This window comes from Microtus oregoni, unplaced genomic scaffold (genome assembly GCF_018167655.1).
Source record: "Microtus oregoni isolate MIOR12 unplaced genomic scaffold, Mior012 000138F_ref0000102, whole genome shotgun sequence".
NCBI classification, from domain to species: domain Eukaryota; kingdom Metazoa; phylum Chordata; class Mammalia; order Rodentia; family Cricetidae; genus Microtus; species Microtus oregoni.
The window spans coordinates 891576-911525 of NW_024544788.1; the positions used below are offsets into that span (position 1 = coordinate 891576).

At 44.3% G+C, this 19950-nt stretch overlaps 2 protein-coding genes across 2 annotated transcripts; both read right to left on the reverse strand.

The window, feature by feature from the left end:
• Positions 1–2323: 2323 nt before the first annotated feature.
• LOC121444710 (rhox homeobox family member 2-like) lies at positions 2324–6887 on the reverse strand. The gene is made up of 5 exons (XM_041646615.1): positions 6821–6887; positions 6283–6652; positions 4461–4506; positions 3039–3159; positions 2324–2334 (listed from the first exon to the last, which is right to left on the reverse strand). Exons 1-5 carry the CDS (start codon positions 6885–6887, stop codon positions 2324–2326), a joined length of 615 nt encoding a protein of 204 aa, XP_041502549.1.
• Positions 6888–14548: 7661 nt separating this feature from the next.
• LOC121444727 (homeobox protein Rhox13-like) lies at positions 14549–18409 on the reverse strand. Its single transcript, XM_041646630.1, has 4 exons — positions 18394–18409; positions 17759–18161; positions 15757–15802; positions 14549–14599 (listed from the first exon to the last, which is right to left on the reverse strand). Exons 1-4 carry the CDS (start codon positions 18407–18409, stop codon positions 14549–14551), a joined length of 516 nt encoding a protein of 171 aa, XP_041502564.1.
• Between the last annotated feature and the right edge of the window lie 1541 nt (positions 18410–19950).

The following is a 19950-nucleotide window of genomic DNA, read 5'->3' on the forward strand; positions in this document are numbered from 1 at the left end:
GTGGTGACAGAGAGGGAAAGCTGGCAGGCTGAACCAGACCAGCTACCAGCCAGACCCAGAATCAGGACAACAAGGTAGCCCACCCCACACCCACCTCATCTATGAGCCGCTAGAGCGCGTGACGGCACAGACCCAAAGCTGCAGGGTCTAAACAACACGGGGGGTGGGGGGGAGCAACACAGGATATCCAAGAGGGTCCTAGTCAGGGCTCAGTACCCACAGTGCAGCAGAAACCAGAGGCCCCGGACCAGACCAATGACTGCGTGCAACGAGCACTTTCAAGAAAAGGGCATATATGTATGGACTGAAGGGTGACCTGTGACACAGCGCAGCTTCCGCACCGAGGTTTGAGGGGTGTTTGATTTTTTTGTGATTTGGTTCGGGTTTTGATTTACTTTTAAACTTTATTTTGGCAGGGGAGATTGCAAGGGCAGAGGGCAGAAGCGAGGAGACAGGGGAATGAGTCATATTAGGATGTGTGATGTGAAATTCACAAAGAATCAAGAAAATGTTTTAGAACTAAATACAAATAAAAGCAAAATGTATGAAAAAACTGGAGATGGCATTAAAGATTCAAGACCCACTCCGTGTTGGTCAGTATCGTGTCTACCCTTTCAGCTCTCTGTGGTACCCATGAGACAGCCTGGGATCTTCCAAGATCACATGGTACAGAGGGGCACTGAACAGCAGAAGCTGGGTTTCCAGAGTTCCAAAGGCTGTAGCCCCCAGTGACTTCTCTAGACACACAAGGGGCCATGTTCTCCTATGCAAGGCTGGAATTCCTCAGCAGGGTCCTGATCAGAAGGGTTCCCCAAGCCCTCTGAACTCCTGCTGCAATCTGAAGCCACCATGCAAAAGGGGACATGCAAGAGGGGCACCTGCAGCTCAGGAGAGCAGGGCTGTAGCTCAGTGGAGTTCTGTCCTAAGGGCCTGAAATGCAGGGCCACTTGAGAGACAGGATAGAAACACCTGCATTACCAAGGAGGCTTCGGGACAAAGCTGTATGTTCACACAATTTCCAAAACAAACATGGTTAACATTTTAAAAACCAAATCATGCCCTTTGCTCTCTGCTTGGCAGGAAAATGAGAAGTGACAGACGGAACTGATAAGATGAAATAAGAAAGGGATCATTTCTTCCTCCCCTCCCTCCCTTCCTCCCTTCCCTCTTTCTTTCTTTCTTTCTTTCTCTCTCTCTTTATTTCTTCCTTTTTTTGAGACAAAATGCCCCAGGCAGAGCTAAAACTCAGTCTGAAATGAAGAATGACATGGACATCACAGACCACAGCTGCAGCAGCGTCGTTTACCCAGACATGGCCCCTGACACCCAAAGAAACCATGGCCCTGGGTGGCAGCACAGGTTCCCAATCTCATGGCCCCAGCAGAGACTTAACCCTCGGACAGTAACATGGCCCTAAGTGGTAGCTCAGTCCCCTGATGTCTGAGTGGCCCTTAGTGGCAATGCGGGCCATGGATATCAATACAGATCCCGGCTTGATTGGACCATGAACTCAGACAAGGTCCTTGGCAGCAGTCCAGGCCCAGATGACAGTGCAGGTCCATCTGATCAGCATGGACCCAGCAGCAGTGTGCCTATTAAACACCTACATGACCCCAGGTGGGGTTACGGAGCATGGCATCTGCACAGCCTTTGATGGCAACAGGAAAGTTGAACATCAGTGCAGACCCCGGCTGTGGCAGGGCCACTGACCTAGACACGGCCAAGGCCACAGTTTGGGCCTGTATGATGCCCTGGCTCTGGGTGGCATTTGTGTCTCACTCAGGTCAGTATGGGACCAGCAGTGGCACAGCTCTCAGGCACCAAGAAGGCCTCAGGATGGGAGCCCAGATCCTGGGCATCAGTGTGGTGTTTGGTGGCAACACGGGTCATGGGCATCAGCATAGACTGAGACTGTGGTAGGACCACAGGCCAAGACTTGGTTCTTGGCAACAGCCTGGGCTCAGATGTCATCCTGGCCCTAGTTGGCATCGCAGATCATCAAGATTGGCATAGCCTCAGTGATGACATAGTCCCCAAAGACCAACATGTGCCCAGGTGGCAGTCCAGACCCCAGACATCAGCTCAGCCTTTGATTGTAACAGGAGCTATGGACATCGATACAGATCTTGGCTGTGGAAGGGCCACAATTTTTTTTTTCGTTTTCTCTCTCTCTCTCTCTCTCTTTTTTTTTTTGACACCATTCAGTGTACAGCTGTCACACAGAGTCAGCATGAAGGGACACAAGTAGTACACTGGGTGTTTTGTTTTCTGATTTTTTAAAGTCATGTTCAGTTTATCAGGAACATAAAATAGATTTTCAGCCTTACTCTATTTCTGAAATCGAGAGAATTACACAATTTGAAAATACACCTTATGGAGTGTCAGCTTCCGCTCTGAGGAGGAAGGATAATATACCTCCTGGACTGGGGGTAGGACACAAAAGAGAGGGAAGCCCCTCTGCTGGTGGGATGGAGTGGATCCCAGCATTCTTTTTGAAGCGCAGATCTCTGGCAGAACCATTCCTAGGTGCCCTGGGTGCTTCATACTGTAGGAGCATTGGGAACAGAAAGCTAGACTTTTGCTACCTGCTTCCCATGAATTCCTTGAATAGTCTCTTAGGAAGTTTCTGTCAGAGTCCAAAGTTAGACCCAGATTCCCAGGATGGGCAGAATTAGCTCAGTTTTGGGAGAAAAACTGGTTCTTCCTAGGGACTTGTTCTCTCCTCCTTCGGCATTTGCGGTCTGACAAGTTAGGAGTGGGGGGTGTGGGCAGCATGATAGCGGGACAGACATGCATGGGTGGGTCAGGCCAAACCTACCGCACTACTTGGGAAATGCCTGCAATCTGCAGGGCACACCGATGCGCCGCTGACCCAGTGTTGCCATTTTGTGCAAAGAGACCTTGTCATTGTGTTTAAATAACAGTTCCTTGATAGCTTATACAGTCATCGTGACATTCCTGAAATTCCTGAAAACAAATGGGGACAAATGCGTGGAGAAGTCATCTCTTTATTGAAAATACAGATGCTGAGGGGGTACGAGTGTGAGTGTTAGCGGCAGCAAAAGCTTCTGAGCATCTGGCTCCTGGGTGAGGGCACTTCAGCACCTCTACACACTTCTGATCTCTCTTGTATTGTTCTCGCCTCCCCTTAAACCAATTCTACAAGCCAGAAGGAAAAAAAATCTGGTTCAGTAGGATAATCAGTATATAATCAGAAAACACCATGGGGCGTTAGCTGCCCCTATATTTTATACTGCACAGAAGAACCTGCTGTCTCACTGCCCTAATTCTCTGAGGGCCTGAGGGGCTGGCACAAGGTCCAGTGCTTGACTAGAATGTGGGAGGCCCTGGTTTCCACTCCAGCACTGCAAAATAGTACCTGGACAATTGTCCAGATGTGGCATGTCTTTCCCCGTCTCTACAGTAATCCACTCTGGAGGATGTGAGCAGCATTTTCAGGCAGATGCACCACTGTGCTTCAGACAGTCAGAATGCTGGGTGCCCTAATCTGTGTGGCTTTACCAGGCTCTTCAAACAGCAGGAGGAGGACAGGGCATTTGGACTCTATGCTTCCCCCATTCCCATCAGTCTCTGTTTAACCAATTTACATCAGCATTATGAAGAGTGCAGGGTTCACCCTGTGAACTATCTTCACACCCAGGTTACCCCTATAAGGACAGAATTTTTGTTTAGTTTTCAGTATTTCAAACAGTTTAGGATCATGGAACTCCTGATCCCATTTAAATTAATTCAAAGTAAATTTGAATTAATTTGAATAATTTATAATTATAACCCTAGTGGGATGTCTTTACAGAGACATTCTATCTGAAGGATATTAGCATTACAAGGACTTACACACAACATTTCTATATTAATATGCTATTAATAGAATAATTAACTCAGAAATTGTATTCATGTTTATATGTTAAAACACACATATTCGTAATTTATCTATAGGATACATGTATGTGTCATATATATATGTCTAGGGAGTGAAAGGAGGTTAGTACTATTCTGTGTTCCCTTTGGAAGTTGTGCTTAATCTTGAAATGAGCCATTTTTAGTTGGTTGGATTTTCTTATCCCATTTTATGCCCCAGAGGACATAAAACTAAAAGTCATTTTAAGGGGCCTGTAGGGATGTCTAAGAGTTAAAAACGCTTCCTGCTCCTATAAAGGACCTGAGTTTGGTTCCTATCACCTATATAAGGTAGCTCAGGACCACATGTAATTCAAGCTCCAGGGGATTTGACCCTCTCTTCTGGCCTCTGAGGGTACCTGCATATAGACGCAGACACATCTATACACATGAATTGTTAAAATATCTTTTAAAAACATGTTATTTTGAAATATAATGTGGTAAAAAAAACATGACACAACAACTCTCCCCACAGGACGAAAGTATTCAAGATAAGAAGCAAATTCTAGAATAGCTGTCTTGCCAAATTGTCTTCTCCTTACCTGAATTCTAGTTTCAGTCACGCCTATCCATCTTGCCAGCTGTTTTCTGAGGGGAAAAATGACAGATGTTCATTACTGGGCATCTTGGATAAAATAAAGTATATGAAAGATACTTTGTATATATTTTTAAATGTTTGTCGCATCCTTCACCTACTGGGACATTCACCTTGAAGATTTTGAGATTTTAAAAAATTCTACTGGTGCTGGGTGGTGGTGGTGCATGCCTTTAATCCCAGCACTTGGGAGGCTGAGGGAGGCGGATCTCTGTGAGTTTGAGGTCTACAGAGGGAGTTCCAGGACAGCCTGGCCTACACAGAAAAACCCTGTCTCAAAAAACAAATAAACCAAATCTGCTGGTAATTTTGTTTTATTATCACCCACCATTAGCAGACATTAAAACACACCATGTCCCCAATAAGAATTTTGAAAAAAAAAAACACTAATCTGGACAGCATAAACCTCCAAAGAAATGCTCCTAACATCAACTGAGGTGGTTCACAAGACTTTCTCAAATAATAATAATAATAATAATAATAATAATAATAATAATAAAGCAGCTACAAAACAAACACAAATAGGAAAAACCTATGTGAGGCATTTTGTCCGGATTGAAGGGTGAGCACGAATAAAGGAAGACAGATTAATGGGGGAGGGGGCACATCTGAAGACTTCTAATGTCCAATTAACTCATCAGGATGTCCAGCCTGCTGACCACCAGGGAAACGAAATATCACGTTTATTTGTTCAATTTATTTAGTGTGCATCAATGCATGCATTCTGTAGGTGTAGGGGTGTGTCTACCCGTGCTCTGATGCACCTGTGCAGGTCAAAGGGCAACTGAAGGGTGTTGGGTCTCTCCTTCCACCAAGAAAGTCATCCTTTGTTATTTTAACCATTCAACTTTTCACACATCTTTCAACAGGACCTTACTCATTACTCATTACTTCATTGCCCCAAGTTTTCTACTCTGATCCACTGAAATAATGTAAGAAGATACTTCCATTCCCATTGTCTTAGTTAGGGCTACTATTGCCGTGAGGAAAACAACATGACCAAAAGCAAATTGAGGAGGAAAGTGTTTCTTTGGCTTCCACTTCCAGATCATCATTGGAGGAAGTCAGTACAGGAAGTCAAGTAGGACAAGAACTTAAGAGACGGGAGTTGATGCAGAGGCCACGGAGAGGAGCTGCTTACCGGCTTTCTCCTTATGGAGCCCAGAATGACTGACCAGTGGAGGGATGGCCCTACCCACATGGTCTGGGCCCTCTCACATTAATCACCAATTAAGAAAATACCCTTCAGGCTGGTCTACATCCTGATCTTAGGGAGGCATTTTTTGAGGTTCCCATCTCTCTGATGCCTCTAGCTTGTGTCAAATTCGCAGAAAACTAGCCAGCAGGCCCATTTTGCAGGACTCTCACCACTACCCCCAGCACACTGGTGCAGGAAGCAGGAGTCTGGCAGCCTTGCTTTGGGAGGGGGATTTCATTTACATAGGGTAAGAGATGGGCTGAGGAGATAGTACAGAAGCTAAAGGCAACTGCCAGCAAGCCCGAAGGCCTGAGGGTGATCCTGGGTCTCTGTGGTGGAAGGAGACAAGGGACTAACTCTATTGTATTCTGCCCTTCACACCATCAAATGACACTAACACCCACAGAAGAGCATTCCCACACCCACAAATAAAACCAAGCAAAGGAATGAATTAGCAACACGCAGATTTGAAGGAGTGGTAAAGGAGGAGGATCAGGAAGAGAGCCAAAAGTCACCCTGGGCCACCACGTGCTCCCAGGAAACAGGGTTTCAGGCTACGCTATCTGCTTACCTTAGTTCTGCGCTGATGTAGTGATTTTGCTGGAAAAATCGCTCCAGCTCCTGCAACTGCCACTGGTTGAACTTGTACTGGAAGCCACGTTGGCGCACCAGCACAGACACAGGTTGTGCACATTCTGCAACCTCCATGTCCCTGGGGACTGGCTCTTTTGGCTGCTTCTCATTCTCCTGGTCACTGCGGCTGGTGCCATGGTCCTCTTGTTTCAAGTTATCCATGAGGCCTGAGGCACCAGCAGCTGAGGGCCCTTCTCCACTGAATTCTTCTGCTTCTTCCCCTTCGGCTGCGGCTGCTCCTGCCTGGCCCTGACCACTGTCATTTTCCATCCTTCCCTCTCCAGTCAGAAAGATCTGTGTCTTTACACCTGGAAGTAGAGAGACAGAGAAAGGCCAGGAGTTAAAGCCCAGGGTGACCCGAGGGCGCCGTGAAGTCGCAGCGAAGCCAGCAGCACACAGCGCCTGTCTAGTCGTCTCGGTGGGACACTCCTCCCCTCGTGGACATCTCTGATTCACCTTTCCCAGCACACACTTACCATTCCGTTTTTCTTCATCCTTATCAAGTCCTTCATAAAGCAGGTAGCTGGTGTCTCGGCGCTCCATGCCTTGAATGTTCACTAGCAGCTTGCCTCAGGAGGTTCTGGGTTGGAGCTCTTGCAGTTACAAAAGCCCGAAAACCCAAAAGCCTCTCAACCAGGAAGAGTTCTCTTTTGGCCCTGGGGGCTGGTAGTACAGGTTACCAACTATCCAATCATGAGCTTGCTATCCTGGCTTCCATTTGACCTCTGGCTGCTACAGGTTGAGCCCCTAAAGCGCAAAACAGAGCCCTTTGGTATGGCAATGAGCAGAATACATTTGACTGGAAGGCACGGTCCTTGGGTTTGTAGGGATGCGGACAATACTCTCCAAGTCGCTGCTGAGCCTTGGTGAGTTATCTTCCTAGGGAAGGCGTGATAGTCATCTGTGCCAACAGATTTATATTGAAGAAGAAAAGCTCTGGAGGCTCTGGAGAGATGTTTGTAGACTATCACTTAGTTAGTTGGGGCTGCTTTTTCACAGCCTTAATCACTGTGCTCTGAACAGAAGAAAGTGGATTTCTGCGAGTTCCAAGCCAGTCTGGTTTACATAGTGATTTCCCAGCCAGTCAGAACCACAGTGAGACAATTTCTTCTCAGGGCCTAGTAGTTTACCTGTTACTTGATAAAGAACAGAAATTAAAGATTATCCCATGAGGTCTTTTCCTTTGGGTTTTCATAGAAAGCGAATTTAGAGTCTGTCGTATTTGCATTGTCTGCCTTTACAGGAGCTGGGGCGTGGATTGGGGTTTAGTAGGACCTTTAAGCCTTTTAAAGTGCTGTTAAGTACTGTTGAACCTGTGAGAATTGTCACACCTGGGCTGAGGTTCCTCGGTTTTCTCTTGAATGCATTTCTGTGAATGGTCAAAAGTCAAGAACAGACTTTTATGCCTGGTTTCCATCCCAGAGTCAAGCAGCCCCTTCTCTGGCATGTGTGGTCAGACTGGTCCCAAGACAGCCAGCTTTTCCCAGCATGTTCTGGTCAGTCTGAGAGTAGAAAGAGCCTCAGACAATTATGATATCTCCAGGAAGTTCCTTTTGTAGGGTGCCTGAGTAGGAATTCTTCTCCCACCAAAAGATTTACCTCAGAATTCCAGAACTAAGTCTATGGATGTATGTTTCCTGCCCTTTACTCTTTGCTATGTAGCCCGAAGCTGCTGTTGTCAAGGTACACAGAGCCTGGGAATTTTTTTCTCTCTAATTCTGGTCAAGATTGCAAAGATAACCACATCCGTGTTGAGCATATAGCTTACTGCATAGAGCCTAGCCTAGCACACACACCACTACAGCTATTTCCAGCACTGTATAAGCCAGCACGGAGTCTCCGTTTGTGATGCCTGTAATCTTAGCTCTCAGGAGGTAGAGGCATAAAGTTTAGAACTTCACCTTCAGCTACAGAATTTGTTTGAACCGAGCTAGGGACACATGCAGTTTTTTTTTTTTTAAAAAAAGCAAACTCCATCTCCTCCCCCAAATTCCAATATTGCCCTTTTAAATAAGGTAGTGGGTGATGGGCCTGATTTAGTTTTTAAATTCACTGATATATGCTTCTTGTCTTAATATGTGATTTATCCCGAAAAGTGTTCCTAGTATATTTTTAGCCGGGCGGTGGTGGCGCACGCCTGTAATCCCAGCACTCGGGAGGCAGAGGCAGGTGGATCTCTGTGAGTTCAAGACCAGCCTGGTCTACAAGAGCTAGTTCCAGGACAGGCTCCAAAACCACAGAGAAACCTTGTCTCGAAAAAACCAAAAAAAAAAAAAGTGTATTTTACTGCTTGTGGTTCTAATGCACGTAGGAGTTTTAGCTGGGTAGGACTACTGGTTGCTTTCCCCCCTTGGCAGCTTACACAGCACCTTTGGAGACTACGAAAGCCAGTCTTTGTGGAGGGGCTTTCATGTCAGTTCCAGTGGTATTCTGCACGTCCTGCGTGTGAAGTGTTACGTTTCCAGCAATACGGACTCACCGTTGCTTCTCTAAGGCCACTGAAAGCAGCAGCATTAGCCTGACAACTTTCAGGTTTTCTCACTCTCTCCAACTTGAAATGGGGCTTCTCATGCCTGCTATTGGGGGTTTTGTTATATAGTTTATACCTCTTGGGGGGAGCACTGTCAACCCAAGTGGGATAACTGAGCTTAGAGAATATATTTTTCCTAAGCTAGTCTAAGTGCTCTTGCACATGCATATGCACACACACACTTACATATCCTAAGCATGTATATGTGTTTATACACATAGACTTAGATGTATTATGTGTAATTTTAGGTAAACAATTCCTTATTTTTTTCAGACATCCTTAGTGCTGTTTTACCCTCTCTCTCTTTCTTTAATGACCTCCCTCTCCACTCTGCAATTAAAGGTCACATTTTCCCATTTCTCTCCTTTGTGTACTGCTGTTCTCTAGTGCTATCCGCTCCCTCCCCCTGGTACCTTTTTGCTATGCTGGTTCCTGCGGCTACTCCAGGATACGTACTGCCATCCGAAGATTTGGATCTTGGAGCTTCACATGAGGGAGACCACTCTTCATTTGTCTTTCTGGGTCTGGCTTATCTCGCACAATATATTTCCTAGCTTCATCCACTGCAGATTTAATAACTTCATCATTTTTACAGACAAGTACTGTGGTATAGCGTGTCTGTACTACATTTTCACAATCCATTCATCACTTGAAGGACATTTAGGTTGTTCCCATTTCCAAACTATTATGAACAGGGCCGCAGTGAACATGCCTGAGCTCGTCTCTGTGGAATAGGATGTTTTGGCCATATGCCAAGGAGTGGTATCGCTGGGTCCTCTAGTAGATTTAATTTTAGCTTTTCTAGACTTCTCCACACTGATTTTCAGAGCGGCAACGGCACTTTTTTTTCACCTATGGTGAGCAAGGCTTCCCTTTCCCATATCACAGCCAGCATTTGCTGACAGTTTAGCCATTCTCACTGGGGGATGTTATTTTCAAAGTGGTTTTCATTTGAATTTTTTTAATTGCTGAGGATATTGAACACTTTTTGAGATTTTCTTTAATTATTTCTTATTCTGAGAGCCCCTTGTCCAGATCCATAGTCCATTTTTTTTTAACTTTGGGTCATTTCTTTTCTTGAGTTTAGTGGTGTTATTATTTGTGTGAGTGCTCTGGACATTGTGGATATGAGTTGTTTGTCTGATGTACTGCTGACAAAGATTCTTATTCACTTTCAAGGCTTCCAAGCCAGTCCGAATCAAAATTCCCACATCCCTTACAGACTTAGAAAAAAATCTTGATTATTTCTTTTGCTGTAAGAAGGCTTTCATTTTATGAGTTTCCATTTGTCAATTGTTGATCTTAATTCCTGAGCAAATGAAATCCTATCCAGAATGTCCTTTCCTATGCTTATCTCTTGTGGGGTAATGCCTATGTTTTTCCCCCAGTAATTCCAGCATTTCAGGTTTCATTCTGGGGCCTTTAGTCACTTAGTCCATTTGGCATTAATTTTTGTTCTATTTACATGTATGTTTGTTTTTGGTGTATATGCAAGGCTACCGGCTTGAAGTAATTTTTTTTTGAGACAGAGTTTCACCTTGTAGCCCTTGAATTCACTATGTAGACTAGGCTGGCCTCAAAATCACAGAGATCCCCCTGCCTCTGCCTTCTGAGTGCTGGGATTAAAGGAGTGAGCCATTACCATTTGGCCTAGTTTTGTGATTTGATTTTGTTTCCTGCCACTTTGTTGATCTTTTTTATATATGCCTGTATTTGGCTTGCCAGCACTTTTTCTTTGTTCCCATAAAAAGTTCAGGCAATACAGTAGCAGTAGCCATCTCTAAATCCAGTTCTGGTGAAATTCGGTGTGGGGTGGAGGTACAAAGCCCCTAGGGATAACTGGCTGAACTGGGGAGCTCCAGGTTCAGGGAGAGACTTTGTCTCAAAAAAATAAGGCAGAGAACCAGGCAGTGGTGATACATGCCTATAATCCCAGCACTTGGGAGGCAGAGGCAGGCAGATCTCTATGAGCTCACTACAAAGTGAGTTCCAGGACAGCTAGGGCTGTTACACAGAGAAACCTGGTTTCAAACCCCTCACCTCCCTGCAAAAAGCTAGAGAACAATTGAGAAAGACACCTGACATAGACATCTGGTTTTCATATGCACAAGCACACGTGCACACACACCCTTCATGCACATCACTAGAAAGAAAAACCAATAATGTTATTTGGAGGTAAGATACTAGCTTCCATTTTGATCTCAGTTTATATGATTTTGAAGTGATCTTTGATTCACTAAAGTCTTTGGCCTGGAATTGAATTTTATCTCTTATCAAGGTCATGGGAAATTTCTTTGGATTTTACTTGTCTATCTGTATATTTTTCTAGATTTTGCTTTTAAAATGCTTTTATTTTATGTATGTGGGGGTTTTGCCTGAATGAATATCTGTCCACCAAGTGCATGTAGTACCTGAGCAGTCCAAAAGAGGGTGCTGGATCCCCTGGGACTGGAGTCACAGAAGGTTGTGAGCTACCGTGTGCTTAGAGGGCACGAGTGAGTGGGTCTCTGATTCTTTTCATGTCTTTTCTTTAACTTTTATTGATTCTTCATGGATTTCACACCACACACTAAAATTCCACTTATCTTGCACCCTTATCCTCACATCTACCCTCTGCCCTTGCAACCTCCTCCCAAAACCAAACCAAATTTAAAAGAAAAAACCAAACCAAACCAAACCAAACAAAATGAAACAAAAAAGGAGAATAATCTTGTAATGGAAGCTGTAGTGTGGCCTGTTGAGTCACATGTAAACAGAGACTGCACTTTCATTTCCTGGTTGCCCAGACTCAAATAATCACACAGAAACTATATTAATAACAGCACTTTTTGGTGGATGGCTCAGACACATTTCTAGCTAGCTCTTACATCTTAAATTAACCCATTTCTATTTGTTTATGTATTGCCATGTGGCTGTGGTATTACCTCATTTTTTACATGTCTTGTTTCCTTGGTGGCTGGCTGGCATATGCTTGACTCCGCCTACTCTCTCTTTATATATATCTCTATTCTGCTAAGCCACTGGCTGAACAGCTTTATTCATCAACCAATAAAAGCAATACATATACAGAAGGACATTCCACATCACCCACACAGTTTTTACCCTTTAGTTCATTTATCTTGTAAGTGTTCATTGCCATGAGACATTGGTCTGGCTCGAGGCCTCTGGCTTCTGCTACACCACCAACAATAGGCCCTCACTGGGACTCAACTTGCATATCCTGTTGTTGTCCTGTGTCATGGAGATCCTGCAGTTTGGATTTGAAGGGTTGTCCCCTTTACATGTGCCAACAGTTCCTAGATGATGAGGTGGACGTGGAGGTGGGCCAACTCATAATCCTAATTCTGGGCCTGGATGGGGGCTAGCTTGGCCAACCCGTCAGCTTCCCCTCAGCGTCACTACCTGGGTGAGCTCTCCAGCACTGCCTTGGCTAGTTCACCCAATGCAGCCTGCAGAACGATGAAGGGCCAGTTCTCCTGCTCTCAGGTCCTCAGATCCTGGTCACCTATACTCACACCACTAGGATTAACTCTGCTGTTTTGCCCGGGAGAGGTGCAGGGCCCTCTCTCCTGATTGCTGTAGGGGGCATATGGGGCAGTGTGTGTGTGGGGGGGGGGGTTCAGCTCTCCTGCTTTCATACCCTCAGAGCTGGTTCATCTGCACACCTTACAACAGGATCAGTGTTGCCCATGTGGAGTGCAGGGCCTGCTGTTTTGTGAGGGCAGGACTAGTTCTCTCACTCTCATAACCCAGGGCCAGCTCTCTCTCATAGCAAGGGGCGGAGCTGGGTGGGGGAGGGCATCTTTCCCTCACCTATGCCATCAAATGGCAGACAAAGGGGACAGGGTGAGATCTGTTGCTCCCACACTCCCAGGGCTGCCTCACCTGTGTCCCTGTCGATAGGGATAATTCTAATGTGCTGTCCTTGTATACTTGTCTCATAAGTCACGTTTGAAGCAGGCTATATATGTTAGCTATGTGCTCTAGGTCCTCAGAACAAACATCACACCAAACCCTCTCTCGGCACCCTTAAGTGAAGGATGCCGCTCTTGCCTCTCTTGGGAGCATCAGCCTGTGCTTCCAAGATTGGAAGTGTGGGGCAGAGGACAGCAGGAGGTACAAGCAGCTGGGGGGTATTCAGCTGGAACCTCCAGCTCACTCCTGCCTGATCCAGAAAGCCCCGTTCCTCTCTCTCCAAACCCCACCCTCTCAGAGAACCTCCAACAAAGAAAAGTCACCAAAAAGTCCAGTTCTGCATTCTTGGTGACGGTGGCAGCTCCCCCTGAAATTGCCAGTAGCCCAAGAACCCTCCTAAAGTGGTCAGCTTTTGACCATACTCAGGCACAAACCCAGCTTGTGGAGGGCACATCATCACCCCTTCCCTACAGAGATATATGCTTCCTGTTTTAGTTTGGCCGCATGACTTCTCTGCCCTGATCTCTGGGACTGGAGGACTCACCCAGGAGTTGCTTTACTCAAATAAACCCATTCTTTTATCTTTTCCGTTCAGCTTGATCTGGCTTACCGTGTTGGCAGAGAAACCTATTATTGCGCTAGAAAACCTATTACTGTGTTCTGAGTCTGACAGAGCAGCTACTGAAGAATTCCAGCCCTGAATGGGGTGGGGGACCATGGGCTTTGCGGTAGAGATACCTGCTTCTTCTCAGTGTCCCTGCACATCATCCGTGACTCTGGAAGATCCCAGGAATGAAGAACCACAAGGTGGCTACAGTAATGTATCACACTGGGTGTTTCCTGAGTTTTTAAGGGCTATCTCACTTACCAGAAGCTATTTAAGAAGTTACGGTATTGAAAAAAAAATAAAGATTTTAAATATTAGTCTCATTCTGAAACTTCGAGAAGATATCTTAAGTGTCAGTCAGCATATGCTCTAGGGAAAAGGGACAACATGCCTGCTGGGTTTAGGTCAGAGGACAAAAGAAAGAGCCTCATCATGGACTGGGTGGGATAGGTTCTTCTCTTCCCTTCGAAGCAGCAAGACTCTGGCAAAGTGACTGAAATGTCCTGTGTTTGCCATGGAAAGGGATAGAAGAGAAGAGTTTGCGGAGCAGCCTAAATTAAAAGACACTGGGCTGCTTCCCAAGAATTGCATGAATGGCCTATATAAGAAAGTTTCTCAGAGATCAGGTTGAACTAAAATTCTGAGTATGACCAGAGTCAGCTCTATCTAGATAAACACCGTCTCTCCCTAGGGTCTCCTTGTCCTGAATCTCTTGTATATTTTTTTTGTCCTAAGTGGTAGGAGAAGGGGTAAGCCCAGCATGACAGGTGAATAAAAAAGAATGTGTGGGTCAGTGAAAACCTACTATGCAATTTGGAAAGCTCTGGAAAGCTCTTGAAATACAAAAGGCCTCCATAAGTTAGAACGGCAATTTCAACTCATGCAAGGAGGCCTTGTTATTCTGTTTAAAGGAAATGTCTTCAATAGCTTACACACATATTTTACTAAACCAGAAAGCACATGAAACAAACTTATTGAGAGTCTACAATCTTTATTGAGATGTGAGTGATTTGGAAATAAGACTATAACAATATATTGTTGGTGACAGAAAATAAATCCGTGTATCTGACACCTGGTGAGAGTGGCACTCTAGGTCTCCCCCACAATCTTCAGAGAGAGGTTACGGGAAGCCGGAGGAGAACCTCTGGGTGCTCACAGTCTCATATATCTGCTGTGTTGCTCTCTCCTCTTCTGAAACCATCTCTACAGTGATTCAGTGATTGAGGAAAAGGAATCAGTTCAGCACATTAAACTTTATGGACCACAGCTGAAAAGCCTGTCATGTAACCTAACATATCAGTGATAATTTAGACCGCACAGAAGAACCTGCTGTCTCACTGCCCTAATTCTGTGAGGGGCTGAGGAGCTGGCACAGGGTCCAGTGCTTGCCTAGAATGTCGGAGGCCCTGGTTTCCACCCCAGCACTGCAGAATAGTCCCAGGACAAATGTCCAGAAGTTGCATGTCTTTTCCCTTCTCTACAGTAATCCACTCTGGAGGATGTGAGCAGCACTTTCAGGCAGATGCACCAGTGTTTACATAAACTTTATGAGTGCTGGGTTCAGCCCGTGAACTATCATCTCACTTAAATTGCTCCTGTAAGGATAGAATCTATACTTCGTTTTTAGTATTTCAAGTAGTTTAGGATCATGGAGCCACTAGTCAAACTAATTTGAATAATTTATATATCACAAACCCAGTAAGACTCCACAGAGAAACCCTACCCAGAGGATATCAGTATTACAAGGAGTTGCACATATGGAATATCTACTTTTTTTATCTAGATGAAATTAATATATCTGTATATATACTACATACCTATTTTATAAATTAAAACATATATGCTCATAATTTATTCATAGGATACATGTATGTGGGAACATATATGTCTATTGGAGTAAAAGCAGTTTTTAGTACTATTCTTTGTTTCTTTCAGAAGTTATGTTCAGTTATGGGATGTGTCCTTTCTGTAGGGAGGCTTCATTATTTCATTTCTACTCACAAAGGCCATAAAGCTCAAAAGTCAATATGAAGGGGATGCAGAGATGCTCAGCAATTAAGAGCACTTGAGGCTCTCGCAAAGGACTAGAGTTTGGTTCCAAGCACCTATTGTGGGTGGATCACAACCACCTTTAACTCCAGCTCTAGGGGACTGATGCATCTTCTGGTACTTGTACACATGTTGTATATGTACACAGAGACACACACACATAATAAAATTAGAAAAACAAATTTTAAAAATAATTTTCAAAGTGTTATGCCAACAACAAAATAATTTCATAGATAAGGTAAAAGAGCCCAAGACCTAAAGTAACTTCTAGAACGACTGTCCTGACAAATGGCTTTTTTCAGTTTACTGACCTTCACCACAGGTTCACTCACACCCATCCATCTTGCTAGTTGTTTTCTGAGGGCAAAAATAGCAGATGTTCAGTATTTAGCATTAGAGATGAAATAATATGTGAAAGCTATTTCATATTTGCTTTAAAATATTAGGCTCATCACTCACCTTCTGTGACATTCACCTTTAAGGCTTTGGAGCTTTAAACAAATTCTACAAGCACTTTTTTTATTAATGTACCATTCACAGACATGAAAACCCAAGCATGACCCCAATAAGCAATTTTAAAAGCACCAACACAGGCACCAATAACCTCAAAAGAAATGCTCTTAACACTGGGTGTAGTGGTGTAGGAGACTTTGTCTCTAAAAACAAAAGAAAACAAAACAAAGAAAAAGCTACAAAGCAAATACACAAGCAAAACCCTGTGTGAGGCCCTTTGCCTGGACAGAAGGATTAATCTCAAAAGAGGATGGATAAATAAGGAGCACATGAGGATTTTTAATATTCAGCTTATAAGCGAGAATGTCCAATGTGATCCATCATTGGGGGAAATAGAATATTACCTTTATTTTAATTATTTGGTGTGTGTGTGTATGTACACGTGCACATGTGCCCCAGAACCACAGTAAACAAGGGGAGGCTAAAGGACGCCTGATGGAAGTTAGTTTCCTTCTTCTACCATGGATGTGGATTCTGAGGGTGGAACTTAGGTTCTCCAGCTTGGTGGCAAGTGCTTTTACCAACTGAACATCTCACTAGCCCCGGGAAATAAAATATTTAAAGCACAACAGACAGGGAACATTAGAAAAACCTTCCAGAATACCCTTCTCGAATTCCTAGAGTAAGAGAGGCTCAGGTAAAGGGTCCTTGCAAGTTCCAGGCCAGCCAGGACTACAGAGTGAGATTACCCCTCAATAAATAAGAATAAACAGAAAAAGAAACCCAGAAAAGCTGGAGCATGCCTTAGATCTCAGTCCAATATTAAGTACTGCTTTTATAAACCCATTTTTTTTTTGTGGAATAGGTAGCAAAAAGGGAGGCCAAAAATAGGAGGAGAAAGTTGGAGTCAGGCTTGGCAGTACATTTAAACCCAGCACTTGAGGGGCAGAGGTGGGTGTTTCTCTGGCTTTAAGGCCAGTCTGCTCTACTGGCCTCAAATATGAGTTCCAGGCCAGGAAGGGATTCATAGTGAGACCCCGAAGGTGGGGGTTAAGGAGAGAAATGTTCCAATGAGTTCATAATTATAAAAATTACAAAAAAAACCAAGATGTGCAGAGTTATCTAAACTTTTGACAAGAGAAGGATGTCACTCTGTATTATCCCAAACATACCTCAGGCTTACACGCGTCTTTTAAGAGGACTTTACTAATATAGCAGACATGACCTGAAGTTTTCCACTTGATTTATTTACATATTATATAAAATACATTTATTCCAATTTTGCACGACTCTTACAGTTTCAGAGGGTGAGTCCATGACCAATACGGCAGGAAGCAAGGCAGCAGGTAGGCAGGCATGGCGCTGGAGCAGTAGCTGAGTGCTTACATCTTCATCAACAAGCACTGGGCTGGGGATGTTGTTAACTGGGAATGCTGTGGGCCTGCTCCAGAATTATAGTGCAGGACACAGGATCCAGCAGCCCAAATCTTTTCAGGAGTCTAATATTTCAAGAGGCAAGTGTTTTGGGGGGCTCACAAGATTGCAAAGTGGGATACAGCTGGCCTGCTGGCCTGCAAGCCTGATGACCTGAATTTGATGCATTGACTTACTCCTACAACTGTCCTCTGACCTCCACATGTGCCAAATGGTGTGTGTGAACGTACACACACACACACACACACACACACACACACACACTCTCCACACTCACTAACGTACACCAACAAATAAATGGAGTTAAATAAATATTATGTAATTAAAAAAAAAAAACGACGGCATGTCGGGGACCAGGGAGAAAGTCAACTGTCATGGGGGACATGCTCTCCTTAAGTAAGGCATCAGGCCAGGCAAAATCCTCACCTTGCTTTAACGCCGAGGGAGCCATTGGCCTGGAAGATGCGCTCCAGTTCCCCCAGCTGCCACTGGTTGAATCGATGGCGTAGGCGACGTCGTGGCACCTGCCTTGGCACAGACGGCAGTCTCGGCCCAGTATCAGGAATCGGTACCGCCGGCACTCTCTCGCCACCCACACGATCAGGAATCCGCTCCTTTGGTTGCTGCTCACTCCTGTGGTCTCCGTTGGTACCACCATCATCTTTGTTCATGTCATCATCTACGGGGCATGAAGTGCCAGCAGCACAGTGGCTTTCGCCATTTGATTCCTTTTCTGTTTCCCGTTCTGCTGCTACGGCTCCACAAGCTGACTGGCCCTGTCCACTCTCTTCCTCATTTCTTCCGTCTTCAGCGAGTAAAACTTTCAAACCTGGAAGTGGGGAAACAAAAAGATGAGGCATAAGGCGAGGGCTCGGCATAGGTGTAAAATCACGGCGAAGCCGGAAGTGTGCCGTGCCGTATCCAACCATCTCTCCCGAACCCTTACTCTCATGGAGATTGTTAAACCACCATTCCCAACCACTTACTGACCATTCCCTCCTATCCTGTCACTCTCATCAACTCCCAGATTGAACAAGTAGCTGATCTTGTAACACACATACCTTGAACGCTGTCCATTTTTGTTCTACGTCTAGCAACTAGACAGAACCTTCGGAAGTTCGGTTAAAGAGTAGAACTGTGACCCTTGACCTGGAAGAGATTTCTTCCTGCCTACGCCCTATATACAATGTGTCCAGTTATAGATGTACTGTCCTGGCTTCTTACGGGTTGATCCCTGAGGTGCCTACATAAGAGCAGTTTGATGCTTTGGTGAGCAGCATGGTTTTGAAGGAAGGGCACGGTTATTAGGAAAGTAGACCAGATATGTCCTTTAAAATACCATCTCAACTAAGACCTCTGACCTTGGTGAATTATCTTTCTAGAGAAGGGGTGGTGGTCAACTATGGAAAACAAATCTTAGAGTGTAAGAAGAGATTCCTCAGTAGTTCTGGAGACATTGGGGACATTTTGGAGAATTACCTCTTGGTCTAGTGTCCCACACTAGGTCCTTGGTAGTTGGCAGAGACAATAAATGAATGCGATTATCTAGGAAGCCATAGTCACACCTGTGCTGAGGTTCCTCATCTTTCTCTTGAACACATTTGTAACGTCTTCTGTGAATGGTCAGAGTGTCAAGAGCAGGCCTTTGTGCCTGGTTTCCATCCCAGAGTCAAGCAGCCCCTTTACTGGCAGGTGGTCAGACTGGTTCCAAGGCAGCCAGCTTTTCCAAGCATGTTCTGGTCACTCTTAAAATGGAAGGAGCCCTAAAGTACTAGTGTCTGTCCAGACACACACTATTTGGTGCTGGGAATATTCTTTAGCCCTGGTGCTGAAATTCTTCCAGGATAAGACTTACCTCACAGTCTGGTAACTACCTCACCGCTAAATCTACATATTTGTCGTTCCTGAATTTTCTTCCCTCTTTGCTCTAAATACTGACATTGCTTTTGTCAAAGTATCAAGAATATAAGATTTTTCTTTCTAGTCTGACCAGAATAGTAAAAACATACATTTCTGAGCTGGGGTTGTAGCTCAGTTTACAATAGTTCTTACCTAGCATGCTTAAAGGCACAGGATCCCTATGAGCTGCATAAAGCCAATATGATGTGTGCCAGTTCTGTAATGCTATCAGTTGAGGAGTTGGACGCTGTAACGCCAGAGTCATCCTAGTCTACAAAGTGAGTTTGTGTTCAGTAAGGGACACATGACACTATCTAAAAATAGAAAATGATACTCTGTCTAAAAAAAGACAACCATTTCTCTCTACCAATTATGCTATTTCTATTTACAGTAAACAAGTGAGCAGTGGGTCTGATTTAATTTTTAAAATTTACTAATGTGTTTTTGTCTTATTATGTAAACTATCTGGAGAATATTCCCTGTATGTTTGAAAAAAATGTGTATATTACTTCTTGTGGTTAGAATTTCCACTTTACCTTTTAGGCTTTAATATAGTGAGTTCACATTGCCTTAGGATGCTCTATTTTTATTATATATTATTAAAAATGATATATTAAAATCTATATTGTTATAGAACTGTCCATGTCTCACTTCATATTATTATTTCAGGTGAGCTTTTTTAAAATGTTTTTTTTTGACACAGAATTTCATGTAGTCTC

Excerpts from the sequence above, each read along its gene's own strand:
- LOC121444727 (XM_041646630.1), bottom strand. Across the intron at positions 15,803-17,758 it reads TCCCTCGGCGTTAAAGCAAG|AAAACAACTAGCAAGATGGA; the intron begins GTGAGGATTTTG and ends TTTTGCCCTCAG. Across the intron at positions 14,600-15,756 it reads TGAGTGAACCTGTGGTGAAG|AGATGGTTTCAGAAGAGGAG; the intron begins GTCAGTAAACTG and ends GAATCACTGTAG.
- LOC121444710 (XM_041646615.1), bottom strand. The coding sequence starts at position 6,887 with ATGGAGCGCCGAGACACCAGCTACCTGCTTTATGAAGGACTTGATAAG. Across the intron at positions 6,653-6,820 it reads GGATGAAGAAAAACGGAATG|GTGTAAAGACACAGATCTTT; the intron begins GTAAGTGTGTGC and ends CTCTACTTCCAG. Across the intron at positions 4,507-6,282 it reads TACATCAGCGCAGAACTAAG|AAAACAGCTGGCAAGATGGA; the intron begins GTAAGCAGATAG and ends TTTTCCCCTCAG.